Below are 24,073 nucleotides of genomic sequence, written 5' to 3'. Positions count from 1 at the left end.
TATATTCTGAAAATGAGAAATAAATATATTAATTAGGTTAATAAATATATTTATGTTTGATAAAGCTGAATGTAGGATCAGATTCTTTTGTTGATGTTGGACTTATAGATATGTACTTCAAAAGTGACTTGATGAATGATGCTAGAATGGTTTTTAATTTGATGCCAGACAAGGACTTAATTGCATGGAATGCTGTTATCTCCGCGCTTTCACAAAATGGGGAAGACATGGAAGCTGTATCGTTGTTTCCTTCGATGCATAAGGAAGGAGTTGGATTCAATCAGACTACCTTATCAACAGCACTTAAATCCATTGATAGCTTGCAATCAATGTCTGCAAACAAGTTCATGCACTCTCTGTGAAATCAGGACTTGAGTCTGACCGTAACGTTGTAAACAGCCTTATCGATGCATATGGAAAATGCACCCTTCTAGAAGATGCAACAAGAATGTTCAGAGAGTGTTTGATCGTAGATTTGGTGGGATTCACGTCTATGACCACAGCTTATTCTCAGTCCGGACAAGGTGAAGAAGCTCTTAATCTGTATTTGCTAGATAGAGGGATAGAGCCGGATCCATATGTTTGTAGTTCACACCTAAATGCATGTGCGAATCTATCAGCATATGAACAAGGGAAACAAGTGCACGTACACGTCTTGAAGCACGGATTTACGCATGATATCTTTTCCGGAAATTCTCTCGTCAACATGTATGCCAAATGCGGAAGCATAGATGACGCTGAACGTGTGTTCTCTAAAATTCCTGAGAGAAGAATTGTCTCATGGTCTGCAATGCTAGGAGGACTAGCTCAACATGGCCATGGGAAAAAGGCCCAACGGGTGTTCAATCAAATGCTTAAATACGGTGTTTCCCCCAATCAGATAACTTTAGTCAGTGTCCTTTGTGCTTGTAATCATGCAGGTTTGTTAACTGAAGCCCAGAAATACTTCAGATCAATGAAGGAGTTGTTTGGATTCGAACCTATGCAGGAGCATTACGCTTGCATGATCGATATACTTGGTCGAGCTGGGAGATTAGATGAGGCAATGGAACTTGTAAATACAATGCCTTTTCAAGCAGATGGCTCAGTTTGGGGGGCACTTCTCGGTGCTGCTAGATTCCATAAGAATGTCGAGCTCGGCCAACGTGCTGCAGAGATGCTTTCGAATCTTGAACCGGAAAAATCCAGCACCCATGTTCTTCTTGCCAACATATACGCATCAGTTGGAATGTGGTATAATGTATCAAAGATGAGAAGACTCGTGAAAAACTGCAACATGAAGAAAGAACCGGGGATTAGTTGGATTGAGGTTAAAGACAAGATACACACTTTCATAGCCGGAGACCGAAGCCACGTTCAGAGTGAAGAACTCTATGTTGGATCATAAACTTGATCCATTATGGGAGCCTAAACCCAAACCCAAACTAAATTGATGTCATTACTTACATCATTTAATTAAAGATGTCATTGCTTACATCAATTTAGTTAGGTGAGAGTTAGATATTTGTTGAATTTGTAATGGTTTAAATTAGTTTATTTGTGTGGTGTAGGATTGTTCTTGAGTAGTATAAATACCCCTTCCCATTTTAGTTTTAAGCATCAAGAAAAATTAAGAGCTTCTAAGTGAGTGAAGAAGCAAAGTCTTATAAGAGTGAGTTGTAGTTCTTGTTTTTGAGTGAGAGTACTCTTGTAATATTTGTTTGAGTTTCAATAAAAGTTGTTTGTGTGAGTGTTTTATTTCCAACAAAGTGGTATCAGAGCGAGTTGGAAAGATCGAAGGTCTCGACGAGAGGAATACGACGCCGCCAGAATTTTCTCAATCTGAGTTCTGACGCACCGCCACGCACCGCCGGAAGACTGCTGCCAGAAATCGAGTTGACTCACCGAGTTGAGCCGATTCAGCCGAGTTGGAGCCCTTGACCGAGTTGTCCAAGTCCCTCCAAAGTTTTTTTTTCATCGTTTCGGATTCATCCGTGCAATCGGATTTTACAAAATCTCATTATATTGAGAGATATGGCAAATGGTATGGCACCATTCCAAGTTCCGACACTCAACAACAACAACTACGACAATTGGAGTATCAAAATGAAGGCACTTCTTGGATCACAAGATGTGTGGGATATCATAGAGAAAGGCTATAATGAGCATGCGATGATGATGTTTTTGCTACTCTTACACCAGATCAAAAGACAACTTTGAAGGATTCAAGAAAGAGAGACAAGAAGGCTCTCTACCTCATCTATCAAGCATTAGATGATGATGGTTTTGAAAAGATTTCAAGTGCAAGCTCTAGCAAGGAAGCGTGGGAGAAGCTGCAAACCTCTTACAAAGGATCCGAGCAAGTGAAGAAGGTTCGTCTCCAAACATTAAGAGGTGAATTCGAATCCTTAAACATGAAAGCATCTGAGTCTATTTCAGATTATTTCTCAAGAGTAGTAGCTGTTTCTAATCAATTAAAAAGAAATGGTGAAAAGTTAGACGATGTGATAATAGAGAAGATACTCCGTTCATTGGATCCCAAATTTGAGCACATCGTCGTGACGATTGAAGAAACTAAAGACTTGGAAGAAATGAAGATCGAACAGCTCCAAGGATCATTGCAAGCATACGAAGAGAAGCATAAAAAGAAGCATGAGTTTACTGAGCAACTCCTCAAGCTGCAACTCAAGGATATGCATGAGAGCCAACGCAATGATAGAAACCAACGTGGCCAAGGCAGAGGTAGAGGCCATGGACGAGGTGGAAGTCGAGGTCGTGGACGAGGCTGGAATTACAACAATAACAATTCCAACAACAACTATGAGAAAGGAGAAAGCTCAACACGAGGCCGTGGAAGAATTAATCCAAACTCAAAGTATGACAAATCTCAATTCGATGTTATAATTGTCAAAAATTTGGGCATTATGCTTCAGAATGTAGAGCTCCCAACAACAAAATTGAGGAGAAGGCCAATTACGTGGAGGAAAAGACAGATGGCAAAGAAACTCTTCTTCTAGCACGAAAGGAAACTGATGGTGTCCAAGCAAATTCCTGGTATCTTGACAGTGGTGCAAGCAATCACATGTGTGGAAGGAAAGACATGTTTGTGGAGCTAGACGAGTCAGTAAGTGGAAATGTTTCGTTTGGAGATGATTCCACAATAGCAGTGAAAGGGAGAGGTACATTCTTATCCGTTTGAAAGATGGGAGACATCAATTTATTTCAAATGTCTACTATGTGCCCAATATAAAAGTAACATTTTAAGTTTAGGGCAACTGGTAAGAAAGGTTATGATATTCATATGAATAATTATAATCTTTCTATAAAAGATGATAAGAATAACTTCATTGCTAAAGTGCCGATGTCAAAGAATAGAATGTTCTTGATCAACATACAAAATGATGTTGCAAAGTGCCTGAAAGCTTGCTACAAAGATGCATCATGGCTTTGGCATCTTCGATTTGGGCATCTCAATTTGGAGGTCTAGAGCTATTATCTAAGAAGGAGATGGTGAAAGGACTACCTCACATCAACCATCCTGACCAACTCTGTGAAGGGTGTCTAGTCGGGAAACAATTCAGGAAAAGCTTCCAAAGGAGTCAGAGACAAGAGCTAAGAAGCCACTTGAGCTCATCCATACCGATGTGTGTGGACCGATCAAGCCAAGCTCTCTCGGTAACAATAACTATTTTCTTCTCTTCATTGATGATTTTTCAAGAAAAACCTGGGTATATTTCTTGAAACAGAAGTCAGAAGTTTTTGAAGTCTTCAAGAAGTTCAAAGCAGCAGTGGAGAGAGAAAGCGGTAGAAAGATCAAAGCCATGAGATCCGATCGAGGTGGAGAATTTACTTCCAGGGAGTTTCAAGAGTTCTGTGAAGCAAATGGAATTCGTCGACCAATGACAGTTCCTAGATCCCCCCAGCAAAATGGTGTGGCAGAAAGAAAGAATAGAACAATTCTCGACATGGCACGAAGCATGCTCAAAAGCAAGAAACTACCCAAAGAATTTTGGGCGGAAGCAGTATCGTGTGCAGTCTACTTGTCAAATCGATCTCCAACAAGAAGTGTATGGAGAAAGACACCGCAAGAGGCATGGAGGGAAGAAAGCCTGGCATTTCCCACTTGAGAACCTTTGGAAGTATAGCCCATGTTCAGTACCAGACGAGAGAAGAACGAAGCTTGATGATAAAAGCGAGAGTTTTATCTTCATCGGTTATGATGCTAATTCGAAGGGCTACAAGTTGTACAATCCAGACAATAAGAAGTTGTGATTAGTCGAGATGTGGTCTTCAACGAAGAAGGAGAATGGGATTTTAACTCTCATAAAGATGACTTCAATTTCTTTCCTCAGTTTGAAGAAGATGAGCGACAATGAGGGAGCAACTAGATGAATCTCAACAAGAGCTTGCAACTCCACCCACTTCACCAACATCAACCACTCAAGGAGACTCATCACCTTCATCATCGTCAAGTGGGAGTCAAAGTGAAAGAGTTGTGCAACGCACAAGAAGCCTTAGAGATCTCTATGAGGTAACTGAACGACAGATAATCTTACATTATTTTGTCTGTTTGCCGATTGTGAACCAGTGAGCTTTCAAGAAGCGTACAAGAAAAGAAATGGAGAGATGCGATGGACGAAGAAATCAAGGCCATCGAGAAGAATGACACATGGGAACTTACCTCACTTCCCAAGGGACATAAGGCGATAGGTGTCAAATGGATGTACAAAACAAAGCAAAACGCCAAAGGAGAGATTGAAAGGCACAAGGCGAGGCTAGTTGCTAAAGGCTATAGTCAAAAGGCTGGAATTGACTATGATGAGGTATTTGCTCCTGTTGCTCGATTGGAGACTATCAGACTAATCATTTCTTTGGCAGCTCAAAACAAGTGGAAGACAACAGATGGATGTAAAGTCCGCCTTCCTAAATGGAGTTCTTGAAGAGGAACTTTACATTCAGCAACCATCAGGCTATGAAGTCAAAGGGCATGAAGACAAGGTGTTGAAGTTGAAGAAGGCTCTTTACGGGCTAAAACAAGCACCAAGGCATGGAATAGCCGAATCGACAAGTACTTCCAAGAGAATGGCTTCAACAAATGTCCCTACGAGCATGCTCTATATATCAAGATCAAAGATGAAGATATTTTGATCGTGTGCCTCTACGTGGACGATTTGATCTTCCTGGAAGCAACCCAAGCATGTTTAATGAATTCAAGGATGTGATGATGAAAGAATTCGAGATGACACATGGGGCTCATGGCGTACTACCTTGGCATTGAGTTAAGCAACAAAATGATGGAATTTTCATTTCACAGGAAAGCTATGCAAAGGAGATACTGAAGAAGTTCAAGATGGAGAACTGTAAGCCAATAAGCACACCGGCAGAATACGGGATCAAGATGACAAACATGAAGAAGGCGAAAGTGTAGATCCAACATTCTTCAAAAGTTTGGTAGGAAGTCTACGCTATCTAACTTGCACGAGACCGATATTCTTCACGCAATTGGATTGGTTAGTCGCTACATGGAATCCCCAACAACCACCCATTTTAAAGCCGCAAAGAGAATTCTTCGCTATCTGAAAGGTACAATTGACTTTGGCTTGTTCTATTCAGTTTCTAATGATTACAAGCTTGTTGGATATAGCGACAGTGATTGGGGTGGAGACATAGATAATCGAAGGAGCACTACTGGATTCGTATTTTTCATGGGAGATATTGCATTCACATGGATGTCAAAGAAACAACCGATTGTCACATTATCCACTTGTGAAGCGGAATATGTTGCTGCTACCTCATGTGTTTGTCATGCAATTTGGCTTAGAAATCTATTGAAGGAGATTGGTTTGATACAAGAAGAGCCTACCAAGGTTTGTGTCGACAACAAGTCAGCCATTGCCTTAGCGAAGAATCCAGTATTCCATGATCGAAGCAAGCACATTGATATTCGCTACATATAAGGGAGTGTGTTGCAAAAAATGTGGAAGTTGAATATGTGAAGTCACAAGATCAAGTTGCTGATATTTTACAACTGACCAGCGAAGACTTCTTAAGATTAAGGAACCTACTAGGGGTCACGAGATCAAGTTTAAGGGGGGTGTTGGATCATAAACTTGATCCATTATGGGAGCCTAAACCCAAACCCAAACTAAATTGATGTCATTACTTACATCATTTAATTAAAGATGTCATTGCTTACATCATTTAATTAATGATGTCATTGCTTACATCAATTTATTTAGGTGAGAGTTAGATATTTGTTGAATTTGTAATGGTTTAAATTAGTTTATTTGTGTGGTGTAGGATTGTTCTTGAGTAGTATAAATACCCCTTCCCATTTTAGTTTTAAGCATCAAGAAAAATTAAGAGCTTCTAAGTGAGTGAAGAAGCAAAGTCTTATAAGAGTGAGTTGTAGTTCTTGTTTTTGAGTGAGAGTACTCTTGTAATATTTGTTTGAGTTTCAATAAAAGTTGTTTGTGTGAGTGTTTTATTTCCAACACTCTACGCAAAGCTCGATGAGCTAGGTGAGCGTTTGATCAAAGCTGGCTATGTTCCGAAGGTGGAGTCCGATCTTAATGACGTGGAACACGGTGAAACAGAAAAACTCCTATATCATCACAGAGAAACTTGCAGTAGCCTTCGGATTGATTGCCACCCCACCAGGAGCTCATATTAGAGTGAAAAAGAATCTTAGAGTCTGTAGATTGCCATACTGCATTCAGATTCATTAGTGAAATAGCCTCCAGAGAAATCATTTTGAGAGACATCAGCAGATACTACCATTTTAAAGGTGGCTCATGCTCTTGTGGGGATTATTGGTGATCATATAAAAGGAAGAAATTGAAATGGCCGGCACGATAACAAGCCAGGTAACAGAACACCCTTTCTTTCTCTGTATTACATTGGTTGTATTATCATAAACAAACCATTTTTTTTCAATAAACAGAAAATTCTTTTTGTTTACGATAGCCTTTACGATATCAAGCAACGCCATAAATGCTCGTGTTTATCTTACTGTTCATTAATGATCATGATAATTGAGTTGGAGAGAGTTTTTATTTTACTTAAATTCCCTTATAATCGACAGTGTGCTAAATCAGACAAATTCCTTTTACTCCATCGACTAAGATTCGCAACAATTTGACAATGAAAGGTGCAAACACCCTCGTAGTCTCTAGTGTTTGAACTTGTGACCTCTAAAAATAACAACGATCCTTTTAACTAATAAAATAGTTTGATTCATACTTCATACAAATCATTAAAGATTTAGATTAAGATAGTTCGGATTCAAGTTCCTTAAGTAATCTTTCAGACTTTAGACTAAAATTGAGTTCCATACATAAGTTTATATCCCAACTATATTTATGGACTCTCTAGCTTATTCACCTCCCCTTAAAACACACTTTTTTGACATGTTGAAGTCATTGCAGTGGCTTGATGATACAGCCGACTGTCCAAACTAGGGACGGGTGCAAAATTTTATATTAGAAAAGGTGAATTTATAAAGTTTTAAGGGATGATGAACTTATAAAATTTTATGAGACGAAAATATATTTTCAATTAAATATTCAAAGAATATATCTAAAATATATTGGAATTTAATTTTTTTTAAAGGGATAATCATCCCACCCACTCCCACTCATTCCATCCCTGATCCCAACCTCGAGACATGTTATAAGAAACTACCTTAGAGTTAGAACATGACTTGGTTTTTAAGACTTCAAGCAAACTTGGAATTCAGCGTTGAGTCCGTGTCTGATTTTCTGTGGTCTGAAACTTTGTAGTTCCAGTCAATGATGACTAAATTTACTTTTAAAAGAAGCTTGCTTTTCGTCTTCATCCATGGAAACCAACGTTTTTCGTCATTACAACGACGTTACCACTTCAGTTCAGACAATAATTTTGTATGACAATCGAATGAATTTGGACACAAAATGGTAACAACCCAAATGCTTGTAGATTGAAACTCCTCTATCAATCAAAACTAGAATCTGGCCCGGGGTTTTGACAATGACACCGTATCGTCGTCATTGACAATCATCGAAAATATCCAGCAATTCTACTACGGTGCCGATTCTTTGGTTGAAAATGTCTTTTCGTCAAAGCTTTTCCTCTTATTTTGTATGGATTTCAACTTATAATTTAGCGTCCAAAAATGGGTGTGAATTAATCAATACGATAGTCAATGCCAGCTGTTGTGTTGAGTCAACGTGATTCATCGTCATGCTTTTGATCACTTCTTAATGGCATGTATTGGCCATCCTATATTTATCTTACTCCACCTCCGTCCTGCTCTTCCCACGTGAAGTCCCACTCCTCCGCGATCTTATCTTCCGTCCATAGTTTAATCTTTGAATCATACTCTCCTCGTATTTACAAGGTTTAAGAATAACGGATTTTCTTGAAAAACAATATCAAGAAACATTATCTTATATACGTCTTGTAAGATTTTTATTTCTAATTTATTTATTCACTTAATCTGACCAACCAAAATATATTATATTTGGAGTGTGTAATTCAGGTGGATCGCAGGGAGTGAGGAAGAAAGCTGTCGGGTGAAAATGATACCAGAAGTCAGTAACTAATCATGAGGCAGCAGGGTTGAATGAGAAGCCTTTTCTGTTTATTTCTTGGGTATTACTAAAGTTACCGAGTAAACCCTCACTCTATTAAACTTATCAAGTCAAACCCTACTATCTATTATTTTAAACAAGTACTATATTAAAATTCATCATAAATAAATCTTATTACCTAAATAAATTCCTACTACCTATTTTAAATCATCAACTATATTATATTAAAATCATCATAAAAATCAAAGAGAAGAAGAATGAGCATACGGGAGAGAAGAATTGAGGAAAAAAGAGAAAAACATTTCTGTATTCTGTCGAATTTTCACCGGCGATCGAGATCCGATCAACGTTTGAACGTGAAAATTGTACAAGGTCAACATGAACAACATACTGAAAAATCAGAATGATCGTTCGGTGGACAACGACAGATCAGAGAAAATAAATCCGAACGGTTTTTGGCTTCTTTATGGAGATCGGGATGTACGATTAAGTTTCGAACGGTGAAAATTGCACAAATCCAACAAAAAACATACTGAAAAATCATACGATCGAAAAAATAAATCCAAACAATTATTATTATGTTGAAGAAATGAAAAAAAATTTAATAATAAACTTTAATAATAAAAAAAGAAATTTTAATAAAATATATATATATAATGATAAAAAATGATAGATTTAGTAAATGATTTGTATATTTAGACTAACCCTATTTCTTTTCTCTTTTCTTTTCTACGAGTGTTAAGTGCAATCAACACGCGTTAAAGAATAAACCAGACGTGGCATCACGTAATTGGACCTGTTGGTCCAAGCGAAGCGGGCGGTCATGCAGGAGCTCCGTGTGGTCTGGGGTAGGCACTAGCCGCGCCATCTACTCCTTTTATCAAAAATGCCTTATAATATACGATTTTAATTAATTTTTTTAGATTTGTCAAAAAGACCAACTAAATCGTAATACGATCGATAATTCGCAACGCGATCTCCGATATCGCAAATCAGTTTCCAAATTCGCAACGAGATTCTGACTATCGCATTGCGATTTCCCAATTCGCGTTGCGATTTTCCTAATCGCAACGCGATTACGTAAATCGCAATGTGAATACGTAAATGCAAACGTTGTATTATGTGTATTTTATGTGTGAACTTTTAACATTTTCAGTTAGGCATGTGACTTGAGTTTGAAAATTGCTATGATCTGTTCAGTTGTTATCACTTATTAGGCATTCATTTGACTATCGCAACACGGAAATGACGTTCGCAATCATCTTAATGTCTATCGCAACGAGATAATCGCAATGCGAAATGAAAATCGCAACGTGAAAATCACAACGCGAATATGAATATCGCACCGCGGAAATGACTATCGCAATGCGAAATGAAAATCGCAACGAGAGAATCGCAATGCAAAATGAAAATCGCAACGACAAAATCAAAACGCGAAACTAAATTCGCGTTGCGATTTTCATTTCGCGTTTTCATTTCGCATTGCGATTCTCTCGTTGCGATTTTCATTTCGCATTGCGATAATCATTTTTACCTTCAACATAATGCAGATTGAAATCAACAAAATCAACCATTACATTTTAATCAATTAAACAAGCACAAATAAGAATTATGTTCACATCAATTAAACAAATCAACTTTTACAAATCATCTTTTACAAATCAATTAAAACAATAAAAAAATAAGCAATAATTCTTATTTCCTCATCTACTATTGAATCAACTTTTGCAGCCATACATCATTTTCACGCAGTTCACTTCTGAGATTAACCTGCAGAAACCAAACATTTGCTCAAACAACACTTTCTACACATCTAAAACCTACAAACAACAAATTATTGAATACTAGGTACTTAACCAAACATTTTCAAACCAAAAGCCTATAAACTTACCAATTGTTTATGGACATTATTGCGATTTACGTATTCTCGTTACGATTTACAGATACACGTTGCGATTTACGTATTCTCGTTACGATTTACGGATACACGTTGTGATTTATGGATACGCGTTACGGTTTTACAGATACTAGTTGCGATAGTCAGAATCGCGTTGCGATTTTCATATTCGCGTTGCGATTATCGCAACGCGAATTTGTACTATCGCATTGCGATTCTGGGAACTGATTTACGATTCTGGAGATCGCGTTGCGATTTTTATTTCGCATTACGATTTTATTGGTCATTTTGGCAATTCTAAAAAAAATTAATTAAAATCGTATATTATAAGACATTTTTGATCACGATTTTCTCTTAACATTTTAATATAAAAATAATCCAACCTCACCCGGCGAGTGAGCAGAATATGCCGACAACTCTTTTTGAAAACTCACTTACCTCCTTTCTCACTTCACATCAGCGCACCACGCCCTTTTTATAAATGGTCTTGTGAAAGGACGCGATAAAAAAAGGTTAGATGGAGAGTATAATATAAACGCAGCGTTCAAAGACAAACCCACGTACCACGCAATCTGCATTCGTTAATTTACGAAACTACCAGCCGCCCCTCCTCAGTCAAATCCCTCGTTGACTGTGTACTCTGCTTTAATTCCTCGCCGATTCCAATCTTCTCTTTCTATAAATTCCTCATCGCTTCGCCATCTGTTTTCTATCCACCCCACACAAAATCGCCATTTTCGAAACCGAAAGAACAAATAAAAACATCGCCGTACTTCGAAAGCACAGAGTTTCCCTTTCGACATGGCACCGAGGGAGAAAACGACGCCAGTCAAAAGTACCGGCAACGGTGGCGGGAATAATAATAATAATGAGGTTCATTTTAGAGGAGTAAGGAAGCGTCCATGGGGGCGTTACGCTGCTGAGATCAGAGATCCGAGGAAGAAGAGCCGTGTTTGGCTAGGGACTTTTGATACGGCCGAGGAAGCGGCCAGAGCCTACTACGTCGCCGCTCGAGAATTTCGCGGCGCCAAGGCTAAGACAAAATCTCAACAAGGGAATGAGTGTAAAAGTAACGGTAATACAAACACCACCACCACCGTAGCCCCAGCCAGAGTAGCACCGTGGAATCCTCAAGCCGTGAGCCGGATCTCATGATCGATTCATCGCCGTTAGACCTCAACCTCGTACAGGGCGAGGCTGTTACCGGTTACGTACCCACGGCTGTTAGGTTTCCTTTCCAGCAAGCTTCGCTGGTGCCGTATATCGCGGGGAGTAAATTTTTTTACTTTGATCCGTTCGTTCGCCCTGATGTAGTGAACGGCCAGCAGTTTCAACGGCTGAGATTCGATCATCATCGTCATCATGATTTTCATACGTCGACGCAAAGCGACTCCGATTCATCAACCGTCGTTGATTTGAACCACCACAAGGTCAAGCCGCTCCCACTTCCAAACATCGATCTCAACCAGCCCGCTCTTCCGGAAATGTCTTGATTGTTTTTCATATTGACCAATAGTTCAACCGGAAAAGCTAGAAAATTTCAACTTTCCGTCCGTTAAATCGAAGGTAGATGAGACCAAAAAAAGATAAAAATTACGGCATATTTTGATGTGATCGACGGTGACAACAGTCGGATCGTGAAATTCACGGTAGCTCAGATTATGTGAATAGTTTAGCTGAAGAAGTAACCTTTTTTTTGCAGCAGAGAAGCATCAGCATCAGTTTCTCCGTTGCTTCATCAGTATCTACTGTAGTATTTTCAATTTTCAATGAATTAACCACTAAATAATTTCCATCGGTATTTGTTTCCATTTTTGTTACTTTATTCTATGCTATATGGGTTTAATGATAGGATTGCGGATAAACATAATTAATTAAATTTTATTAATCAAATTATTTAACTATTTAAATTTTGTTAATTAAATTACTTATAATTAAATATTAACGAAATAGATGATGTGATAATTAATTAAATTTATATAATTATGTATTTAATCCTCGTAACTTACACATTATTTGATTCAAATAAAAATGGGGTAAACCAGGAAGTTTAAAAACTATACCAAGACAAACTAAGTTTGTCCTTCTCTAAAAACTTAACGATGGCAGCAGCCGGTGCTTCAAAAATGGAAATCCAGGTTGAGAGGGGATTAACGATCTTGGCTAAAGCATCAGCAGTGGCATTATTCCGACGGAGAGACCAAAGGATAGAAATTGCCCAGGTCTTTTTCCTAAGTCTATCGATAGAACGAACTAGAGAATTTGGGTTTGACCCAGCACCCGGTTGCTCAAGAAGTTTGGTTGATTCAAGGGAATCAGTTTGAACAACTAGAATCTCAAATCCTTGCTCCCAAGCTAACTGAAGACCAGTGAAGATGGCCCATAATTCCGCTTGGAGCACTGGCACTATACCGATTAATTATTTTGTTGAAGCGTAACATCTAGGATCCTTCATGGTCACGAAAACTCCTCCCATGGAGCCATAGCCAGTTGACAAGGAGATGGCACCATCCACGTTCAGACTGGTTCAGGAGCTTTCCATTGGAGCTGGGCGATGGTTGCTTGTTGATGATGATCTTGACTCGTGGTTCCTTTAGAGTAATATCGTGCCCACGTGATACTTCTTTATTTAAATATATATGCAGAAGTGGAGACTTGGTTAAAGACTTTATCATTCCTACTCTTCCGTAGTTGCCAAAGAGTAAAAGTAAAAACAGAAGGCCAATCTAAGTTCCAAGGAGTTGCCAACACCTGAGCTGTCATATTAAAGAAAAACCAATCCTGCAAATCAGTTTCAAAAAAGTGAATTGTAACCGCTCATACCGATGCAGATAGTCTGATCTGATCTGGAGTGTCACATTAAGGTCATCGGAGCGACCCACTATAAAAATAGCTAAAAATTTAAAATTTTTCTTAAAACATGTAAATCATAAAATGATTTATTATTATTCAGAATAAAACAGGTTTTTCAAACTTAGATAAAACAAAATACAATCTACATGCCCCCTAATCACATGTATCATACTCTGCAAGCAACGCCGAAAGAACTCCCTTACTGATGTTGATAGTTGTACTGGTACAATTCTTTTAACCTGCAATGGTGAGTAATAGAGTGAACTTCGAAAAGCTCAGTAATACAGAACTACCAGATGTTGCTGCAAGACATACCGATAAATGGAAAGCCATATCATTTCTTATTTAATCAAACGTACATCGGTTTTCGGAAAAATCTGTAGTTCCACTGATAGTTCAACGAATAGAAGCCATGAATGAATATCTTAGTTCATATGAAGCATTCATAGTATCACATTTTCAGGAGATCGAATAGGATGTCTAGTGTGTTCCAACAGTAAGATAAAATCATAATAGGTACACTAATCAAATGATAGTTCAGTAAATCTCAGAAATCATACTGTAGTGGAGCTTTTTAAGCTCGTATTTTAAAACCGTCGAATAAAGAGTTAACCTAAGGGAACATCTTAGGGCCTGAGAGCCTACTCAAGAAAGTTTGGGGCCACGAGGCCTACCTAAGAATACATCTTAGGGCCGATCTTAGGGCCGCAGAGCCTACCTAAGAGTCACATTAGGTCTATAAAAATTTTCTAGCTTGATCAGAACTGTACTTTACAAATCTGTATCTCCAAGATACAATTTATACAGTAATACAATTCCATAAGCCATCACCATTAAGTCGGTACATCCATAAAACATATCCATAGATTTCAGTGTACCTCATGTTAAAACAATAAAACAATTTATTAAAATATAAGGAACACACTAGAGAAATCCCAATATTTATCAGAGGTATTTTGTAGTTATCATTATGGATAACATGAACGTGTGCAATTTGATCGAATTACAGGAGAAAGAACTTATTGAAGATAATCGATTTCTAACCGATCTAATCAAACATTTCAGATTGATACTGTAGAATTCCACTATGTTTTCATGTGAATAAAAAACGTTCAGGAACCTTTATACATAATAATTCTAGATTCAGATTTATTGAGTGTGATACCATTACCCAAACAATCAGTGGTATTCAAGAATATACTTTGAATTCATAAGATTTCAGCCCAATTGAACCAAATGGGGTATTCAGAATCTTTTCCTTCAACGTTACTTGCGTGTTCAGACCTAACCGAAGTGATGTGAGATGAAGATATAGAAACGAAGATTCAAGACATTTACAATTTATATCGACCGATCGGATTATCAAATAACTTGAGTTATACAACTCCCCGACTAATGCATATCGACAAGTTCTTTCAATGCCCTTCCAATGTATTCACTCCTTAACACTAACAATTCTTGTCCATTGATCACCTTCAGAATCATCACCGAATACGTCTTAAGGAGACGAACATATATTATAAAGGTATTTATTTCCTTTCCATGTTTCAACTATATCAGAAAATACGAACATACTTAATTCATGGTTCATGATCCATAAGGACAATTCTTCATGTAAATTCAACAGTGTTTCTAGACTCATCCAATCACCTATTTAATCCTCGGCCTTTGAGGTTACTTAGTTCGTTTAGCAATCAAGTCTATCTCAGTTACTTTATAATTTTCCAGATTAATTTAGACGTTTCTGAATTTCAGATACATATTGTATTTCCTTTCAGTTCAATTTAGTCATATAGTAGAGTCATTATGGTATTCGTGGTTGATCTGTCTCACGAATATCCACTTCTTAGTACTGAATGCGTTCTAGAGTTGATCTGAGCCAAGTACTTCTAGAATTATCATCTATCCAAACTTGAGAAGACGAACACGCATTCAAGTGATATCTATGCCATTCAGGTATATACATAGCATTAGAGTTGACCTACTTACTTAAGTTGTGTTCTATAACTTTTAGGGGTAGTACAATACCTATGTTTATTTGAATTTCTTATTTAATCCAAAACATTTACTTAGTCTAGTCCATAAGGGCATTTTGGTGCTCAAAATTTTTCTATTCATTTCAAAGCTTGAGTATATCCATATATTCCTAAGTTTGGTGACATTCTTGAGTCATTTTCATTATAGGTGTATTTTGGTCACTTTACAGATCCAATATATTTCAATCATTTCCTTTCGTCCGATCTTATTATTTAATTTAATCTTATCACTTATTTCAGTCCTTTCAAACAATTCTGACCAAAGAGCATCTTCGATAAATCATTCTCCAGGTATTTACTCAATTCAGTAATTTCCAGGTTAAATGTCTTTTCAAATGTTACTAATGAATTTTCATAAATTTTCCATACAAAGGTAGGATCTCATCAATCAAATCATTAATTTATCGATTTAAAAACAAATTCTCAGGTTACTCTCTCATTCAGAGTCAACTTGGACTATTTTCACCTCTCAAGGGTATTTTTGTAATTTCGCACCCATATATTTTGGTATTAACTCTTAACGAAAATAAATATAGTTTAGAGATCATATGCTTAATTGCTTACCCGAACATTCTTGGATCTTGAAATAATTCCTTAACAAACTTCTAATATCTTACATAAATCCTTTTGGGGTTAAAAACCGATTATCCAAATTTTCCAACATAACTAGCATTTCTTATGCACATTTGTAGTTTTATCATATCAATATGTCTTTTCAGAATTTTTAATCAACTTCCAGAGATAATTCTTGTCATTCTACAACATAGGCATATTTTCATAATTTTACCTAATCGAAGTATTCTCATAATCTATCATCTAAGTACTTTTAAATAGATAAATTATAATTCACATTTTCAGAACTGATTTCTTTATCACTCAATCACTAAACTTGTAATTCAATAGAGTCTGAATTAATTTATCATTTATACCGTATTCGATTCGAATCTATCCATAATCAAACCGACATAATAGACCAATCATATATATGTCCATGCATTTATCCATTATTAATATGTTACATAAAACATAAAGAGATAGTAATGTATTATCTCGATTTTTCGTGCCATACTGATCAATCATAAAAAATTCCATTCGAAAGCCCTCGATCTTTAATTTAACTTTCAATAATTCCTCAAATACATAATAATAATAAACATTTCATAAAAAACAGGGCTTAATTCCGAAAAATGGATCAAATCGGGTGATTAATCAGTGAAAACTAACTTACCGGGTTCGAATTTGGTGAAACGGACCCCAAAAACGGATTCAAGATATCAAAAAACGTCATAATAGGTATATCTGGTCAAAGTCAAAGGTCGTTTAATGCCCGGTCAACGTCGGTCAAAGTTCTGGTCAACGTCTGTCAATGATCAACAGTCGTCCATTTTACATAAATATCACCATAACAGAAATTAATTATAAAATTATCCACCTTATACAAATATTTACAAAACTAACACCCGTGTTTTTACACAAATAACACCCAAACAAAAATTAATTACAAAATTAACACCCTGCGGCCATACGTGCCCACTCTCGGGGGTGCATGTGAACAGTGATATGGTGTCGTAAAATTCCCGAAAAAAATTCCTAAAAATTATTTTAAGTGATTTTGAGACACTTACAAAGCTCGGTTCACAATTTTGAACGGTGTAGAGCTCGATTTCAAAAGATTGAAAACTTTGATTTTCGCACCCCTCCACGCGCCGACGACGACGGAGAAACGGAGGATACCGGTAGACTCAGAACGATGCAAGGAACACGATGGTGTGGGAGGTGTCGAAAATGGATAGTTGGATCGTCATGAATCATCGAAAAACCAACTGAAATCGAGTTAATACCGATGGTACTTCCGACTGAAATTAACGACGAACGACGACAATTCACGATGAAATGTTTGAGGGATTTTGTTCATCGGTCGACAACGAACACGATGGTGGTTTCGGTTCGTCAAACGGATGTCGGACGGTGAGTAGATCAGAATTGAAAAGAGGATTGAGAGAAAGAGGAAAAATCTGGAAACTGATAGGGAGAAAGGATATTATAATTCATCACATAAAAAAATAGGTAAACCATGAGTTTAGTCACTAAACTTCATGTACTTCTTAAAATGGTCTACTAACTTTACGATTTTTTAATTTAATCCTCAATTTTCTTTCAAAATACCAATTAAATCCAATACTTTATAATTTCTAAAAATTTAGCCCCTAATTTAGGGTGTTACATGAACAACAAGCTTATGAGGAATAATAGCTTTCCAGACAGCTTTGGATTCACAACAATCACGCAAAGCGTGAAGGGTGGTTTCATGCATAATATGCAGCTTTTTTGGGGTTGACTTCATTTTGATTTTGAGTTATTATGGTGCTGACCTTTTGTTTTGATTCAGGGTCTACCTGAGTTGATTCGCGGTGCTCAGATTGATATTATGGTCGAGGTATAAGATAGGCAACGGCTTTTGATTAAATTTGGAATGGCAATTTGTTTTATTAAAGCTTTTAGGTAATTTGAATGAAATAGTTTTCATTTTGTAGGAAAATACGGGCATGAATTTGGATAAAGTAGCTTCTCGTTGGCTTACCGCACGGCTACTGAAAATGTTGAGCATTTATAAGCTGTTAGTATGGCTACCTGTGGATTCAAAAGCTATAAGAACAATTTAGTGCACAGTAAAATTAGGCAACACTTTGTAGTATTTGATAATTTGATTACATATATATATATTTGACTGATAAATGGATTTTGAAGGTTGATGTTCCAGCATCATCCCTTGCACTTCAACCCCTTGTTGAAGCTTCTTCAAGATGACAAGAGCATGGATGGGAGTTCGGTTGGTCATTGGTTTCAACTCATCAACCTTCAGCGAATGGTACTCGGACGCAGGCAAGTACGAAGCAAACTTCTTTTTGTCGTATTTATTTGGTCGGGCTTGGTTTACAGAAGCTTCGTGGAATTTTTGTGTGCTAATGTTCTGAAGACCATTTGAAGTTTTAGCATCTTTAGTGGCTATACGCGGTGCTTTGAGAAATTCTGGACACAGGAAGCATTTATGCTTTAGTACACCGAATTTCTTTCGCTGTGTTCATCGGTGATCCGTTGTATACAGGAATAAGTTTCTTTATAGAGTTGTTTACATTAATTAAAATAGCCAATAAAATGCTGTTAGTTTGCTTTGCTGGAGATCCAACAAAGATATGACGTTTTAGTTTTATTTCAGATCAAGTATGATAACAACTTTTTAATGGAGCATCAGAAGTTGGTCCAAATGGCCAGGTCAACAACTAGAATGGCTATCCTTGGGGTTATCTTCCAGTTAAATGTAAACATTTTGGTACTCTTTACTTTGGTTAAATATATTCTCCCCTTAACCTTAATGTTGTGTATTATCATTAATCAGGACCAACCCAAATTGGGATATCACCTCAGAATAAAAGGGGAGAATTTCTTTTGGCAATAGGATCTCCTTTCTGCATCCTCTCTCCTGTGCACTTTTTAATACGTAATGATGCTTCGTCATATGCAAATGTCTTTTATATTTTAATAAGTTAACATTGGTAACAACCTACTTGTTTCCCAAAATTAGTTCTCATCAGTCCAAATACTTAGATCACAGATGCTGATTCTTGTGGAACACGAAATAGAACTAATCTGTTTTGGACATTTAGCTTTTGCTATCAAACTATCAATAATTTTGTCCCTCTCGACGTGGTGTGTTATTAATTATTTTCCTTGTGTTCTTTCTGGAGTTTTACTGATGTAGCCACTTGAACCAGCATACCAGTGGGATCTGTTGCCAACTGCTATCCTCCTAAATCATCTGACAGAGCGTTGCTGATGGCTGACATTCTATGTCTCCCCGGTGAGCATATCCCCATGTTTTGTTACCTATGATTTTTTATACCATAGATTCCTAATTATGATCGACACATTTTTACCAGGAATGGAAGTTGCTCCAGTTTTTAGTGATCGCTATCAGAACACGCTAGTTGGTATTTTGACCAGACCTTTGAGGCAAAAGAACAGTGATGCCGAGATTCAGGTAACTTTCACATATTTTTCATACTCATATTCTTTAAGCTTTCTCAATGGTAATGCATCACAACAAACTGTAGCCTTGGGTAACGGCTAGTGATTCCGTGGGAAGCCATTGCAAGTGCTTGCAGTGACTTGCTGCTGAAGGAGCCACAAATTGCAGAAAAGGGGATTCATACCGACAAGGGAAACTTAAATACTGTAGAAAATGGATTATTGTCTTACAGCAATGGTTCAAATAAACTCTGCTGTTACAATCATGACCATCTTAATTCTCCTTGACCTTCACTATTACCAATTGAGAAGGCAATGACTTCTATATGTCTTATTACCATTGATGATGGTGTATGGGCAATGACTTCAATTAAAATTAAATTGATAATATATATAAAGTTTTGAGTATTAAAACTATTATATAATGTTGCATCATCATCTCCATTAATTAACGGTCAAAATTAACGATGAGTAATTAAAATCAGAATAAAAAATTAACGATGAGTAATCAAAATCAAAATAAATGAAAAAATTAGATACAATTTCATTAAAAAATAATTAAACAATCAAAACACAAATAACAAAAAAAAGTTAAATACCAAATAGGCGGTTTAAACAAGTTTGTCTGATTAAAACATCACTTCAATATATGTACTTTACTATAAAATATCAATAAATTATTATTATATCGAGATGTAATATAAAAATAATAATATAATTATTATTATATCTAATAAATTGCCAGAGTTTTTGGATCTCTTGTGTAATTAATTCTAAAATGTTGAGGGATCAAAGATTATCAATCAAAATTGTTAATAGTTGACAAACAGAGAAGGTTGATGCAATTGTACCATCCGGCACAAAACACGTAGATTATAAAGTCGACTGCGGTTAGACCGGTGATAAGGAAGTAGAACCCGTTCATATGGACGGAGTTGAGATCATTGGAGATCTATATCTATTCGGACCGCCACCTCCCATCGTGATCTCCATGACAACGTTAACCAACTTGCTGCTAACATAGTTGCGACGAGAGATGGACGCCATGCAAAGGGAACCTCTGGGGCTTTTAATGCCATCCGGAGTTTGTGCATTGAAGAACTCGAATTGACCAACGTACATGAAAACGTTGTACGCGCCAACTAAAACATATTGTCGTACTAGTCAAAATATGATTGAAAATCTTTTCTTCTTGCCGGAGGTTACAAATTTGAGGCTTTGTATCTCGGTGATACCGGCAGTGACCATCTCGACCATCTGATGATGAGTCCAATCCCCATTCTTCGAAGCTCTGTTAATCCCTTGGGATTACCTGTTTTGTCTGTCTTCAAGCCAAGAATGACGATGTGTCGGTAGACCCGAGTTCCCCCCCCCCCCCCCGAGTCCAAACGAGAACACTGCAAAAATCAAAAGGCGACGTGCTGGCAACCGGAATGTGGAAGTCTTTAATTTTGGACAGCATTACATCTCCTTGCTCCATAATAAGGGATGTCATTTGCGTGAAGATGAGAGTGTCCATTATAATACAAAGCCGGAATGTCATAATTAATTCAAAAGTTAATAGAAAAGAGTAACAAAGTCGGGAAAAATCCAAACTTAGTTTTCACTTAATTTGTATAAAATTCAATTCAATAGCAAATGGAATGTTAAATCTCTAACCCATTAATCACGGTAACAAAAATATGCTGAAAATCAAAGATCAACCGTTGCACTTTCCTTTGATGATTAATTTTCTCCAGAAAATTATTTTAAAGGGGAAATTAGGAAATATTTTGATTTGCTTGTCGGATTATTGGCTATCGTCTTGATGTTGTCAGGTTTTTAAACCCAATCTTGTTTTATATCTTTTTGATATAATTAGTTAACAAATATTATTTAGAAATAAACATTAGAAACATTATAAATTTAGGATTTATATATTAATTTGTGCGACAACCTTTTTAAAAATTACGAATTTTGCTAACGCTCAAACAAAATAAATACGGTCCAAAATTGGTTGAGAAGAGTCCAAAAGAAACAAGAGAGGTCAAACAAACGGGTCCAGAGAATTTAAAATCAGAACAAAAAGAAAAATAACTAATAATAACATTACCCCTCAACGTTTTTACAAATGTTCGCTTCGTCTCCTATTTTTTTTAAAGCATTTTTTTCACAATATTTAATTTAAAATGTGATACCTTATTTTAAGTGATGACATAATATGTGTAACACCATTCAAATTAATAACGTGACATATGTTATGTCACAGAAAATAATTATATAATATGTGTCACATTATCAATTAGACGTATAAAAAATACTACATCAATACTTTAGATTAACCATTAGTTAAAAACGGTTTCCATCATACATAGTCGTAAATAACATCACACAGACTCAACTAAAAGAAACGGTAAATTTTAGTTAAAAAGGATCTAACTGAGAGAGGCCAAGTAAATAATTCAAGTTCCATGCCTAAATTAATCATCTTTGTACAGAAATTGTTCCAAGTTACTTACCCGGTAGTTAGTTATCCTGTGTTTTTCCCTGGAAAAACATGTTTTAAGTTAATTATGTGGTTTTAACTTAATCATCTACTTTTTTTATGTATAATTGTTGGTATGGGAATTCATCTTTCAAATTCAAAACCTTCCATTTTCATTGTCCTTTGATTGCCAACATTTTCTCCCTGAAATCTCTCCTGGAATTTTTGAATCTATAGTTTCTTTCTCCATTTGATGTTCCCATATTTTATATATTATTAAATCTCACCTTCATCTCTTGCCTGCATAGATATTTTCTTTTAATACCAATCTCTAATGATGGAAGATGATTCAAGCATCGCTTCGAACACTAAATCAACTGTTTCATTATCGGAAACATCTGATTCCGGCAACAGCAACTACAAGCATCGCCCCAGCAAACGTGCCAGACATGATGATCACGTTGTGTCGTTAGCAAGGTTCAAAGGTGTCGTCCCGCAGCAGAACGGGCATTGGGGTGCACAGATATACGCCAACCATCACCGGATATGGCTTGGGACGTTCAAGTCCAAGAGAGAAGCCGCCATGGCTTACGACAGCTCCGCCATCAAGCTACGTAGCGGTGGCGGCGAAACTCATAGGAACTTCCCGTGGACCGATCTCAACATCCAAGAACTGGACTTTCAACACCTTTATTCGACCGAGGATGTACTGAACATGATCAGGGACGGTTCGTATCAAGCCAAGCTGGAAGAATTCGTCAAGATCTTGTCTAGAAATGATGGGAAATTGACCACTTATCTAAACAAGAAGCTTGTGCATGGTGATACACAGTTCTCATGCATGCAACTTTTTCAAAAGGAATTAACACCGAGCGATGTCGGAAAGCTTAACAGGCTCGTGATCCCTAAAAAATACGCCGTTAAACACTTCCCTCACATTAGTTCGGTCGGCGGTGGTGTCGAAGACATTGAACTTGTCTTCTACGACAAGTTAATGGTGAGATGGAAATTTCGTTACTGTTATTGGAGGAGTAGCCAAAGCTTTGTTTTCACTAGGGGATGGAGCCGTTTCGTGAAGGAGAAGAAACTTGGTGAGAAAGATACCTTGACATTTTACATGTGTGAGTGCCCTGGTGGGAATCAAAATGGCAGAAGTTTCTTCCTCATCGATGTGAGTGGTGAAAGCTGTTGCATCAACGAGGGCAATAAGAATGGGACTAATACGTCTGGAGTGGATGATTTGGCAGTGGACTTGGAGCTGAGTTTGAGGGGGAAGAATTACAGTAAGACTTGTAGTAAGTTGAATGAAGATAAAGCTGTAGATGGATTTGAATCAGGTCGTAATGTAAAACAGAAAAGTGTTACCCTTTTCGGAGTACAGATCAACTGATGAATATGGCTTGGGACGTTCAAGTCCAAGAGAGAAGCCGCCATGGCTTACGACAGCTCCGCCATCAAGCTACGTAGCGGTGGCGGCGAAACTCATAGGAACTTCCCGTGGACCGATCTCAACATCCAAGAACTGGACTTTCAACACCTTTATTCGACCGAGGATGTACTGAACATGATCAGGGACGGTTCGTATCAAGCCAAGCTGGAAGAATTCGTCAAGATCTTGTCTAGAAATGATGGGAAATTGACCACTTATCTAAACAAGAAGCTTGTGCATGGTGATACACAGTTCTCATGCATGCAACTTTTTCAAAAGGAATTAACACCGAGCGATGTCGGAAAGCTTAACAGGCTCGTGATCCCTAAAAAATACGCCGTTAAACACTTCCCTCACATTAGTTCGGTCGGCGGTGGTGTCGAAGACATTGAACTTGTCTTCTACGACAAGTTAATGGTGAGATGGAAATTTCGTTACTGTTATTGGAGGAGTAGCCAAAGCTTTGTTTTCACTAGGGGATGGAGCCGTTTCGTGAAGGAGAAGAAACTTGGTGAGAAAGATACCTTGACATTTTACATGTGTGAGTGCCCTGGTGGGAATCAAAATGGCAGAAGTTTCTTCCTCATCGATGTGAGTGGTGAAAGCTGTTGCATCAACGAGGGCAATAAGAATGGGACTAATACGTCTGGAGTGGATGATTTGGCAGTGGACTTGGAGCTGAGTTTGAGGGGGAAGAATTACAGTAAGACTTGTAGTAAGTTGAATGAAGATAAAGCTGTAGATGGATTTGAATCAGGTCGTAATGTAAAACAGAAAAGTGTTACCCTTTTCGGAGTACAGATCAACTGATGAATACAT

The 24,073-nt window shown here is 37.3% G+C and overlaps 4 protein-coding genes and 1 pseudogene across 4 annotated transcripts; all 5 read left to right on the top strand.

Moving 5' to 3' along the window:
• Positions 1 to 59: 59 nt before the first annotated feature.
• Positions 60 to 6,808, top strand: LOC120217387 (pentatricopeptide repeat-containing protein At4g33170-like; the record flags this gene model as incomplete). The annotated part of the gene is given in 6 exon segments (XM_039214504.1): positions 60 to 324; positions 327 to 1,375; positions 5,396 to 5,401; positions 6,488 to 6,594; positions 6,596 to 6,676; positions 6,678 to 6,808. Coding segments are annotated over 6 exon segments (1,629 nt in total), but the record flags the coding sequence as incomplete, so codon positions are not given.
• A 4,256-nt stretch (positions 6,809 to 11,064) lies between these two features.
• LOC120217668 lies at positions 11,065 to 12,022 on the top strand (annotated as a pseudogene).
• Positions 12,023 to 19,249: 7,227 nt separating this feature from the next.
• LOC120217444 (glyoxysomal processing protease, glyoxysomal-like) lies at positions 19,250 to 19,715 on the top strand. The gene is made up of 2 exons (XM_039214533.1): positions 19,250 to 19,374; positions 19,461 to 19,715. Exons 1-2 carry the CDS (start codon positions 19,252 to 19,254, stop codon positions 19,647 to 19,649), a joined length of 312 nt encoding a protein of 103 aa, XP_039070464.1. The 5' UTR covers positions 19,250 to 19,251; the 3' UTR covers positions 19,650 to 19,715.
• Positions 19,716 to 22,159: 2,444 nt separating this feature from the next.
• LOC120217465 (AP2/ERF and B3 domain-containing transcription factor At1g50680-like) lies at positions 22,160 to 23,215 on the top strand. The gene has a single exon (XM_039214553.1). The coding sequence runs from the start codon at positions 22,160 to 22,162 to the stop codon at positions 23,213 to 23,215; it is 1,056 nt and encodes a 351-aa protein (XP_039070484.1).
• A 3-nt stretch (positions 23,216 to 23,218) lies between these two features.
• LOC120217386 (AP2/ERF and B3 domain-containing transcription factor At1g51120-like) lies at positions 23,219 to 24,064 on the top strand (the record flags this gene model as incomplete). The annotated part of the gene is made up of 1 exon (XM_039214503.1): positions 23,219 to 24,064. A coding segment is annotated over one exon (846 nt), but the record flags the coding sequence as incomplete, so codon positions are not given.
• Between the last annotated feature and the right edge of the window lie 9 nt (positions 24,065 to 24,073).

The sequence above is a fragment of the Hibiscus syriacus genome, unplaced genomic scaffold (assembly GCF_006381635.1).
Source record: "Hibiscus syriacus cultivar Baekdansim isolate YM2019G1 unplaced genomic scaffold, ASM638163v2 tig00110187_pilon, whole genome shotgun sequence".
In the NCBI taxonomy this organism is placed as follows: Eukaryota; Viridiplantae; Streptophyta; class Magnoliopsida; order Malvales; family Malvaceae; genus Hibiscus; species Hibiscus syriacus.
Note: the sequence above shows the minus strand (reverse complement) of the source record. Positions and strands in the feature narration are given on the sequence as shown.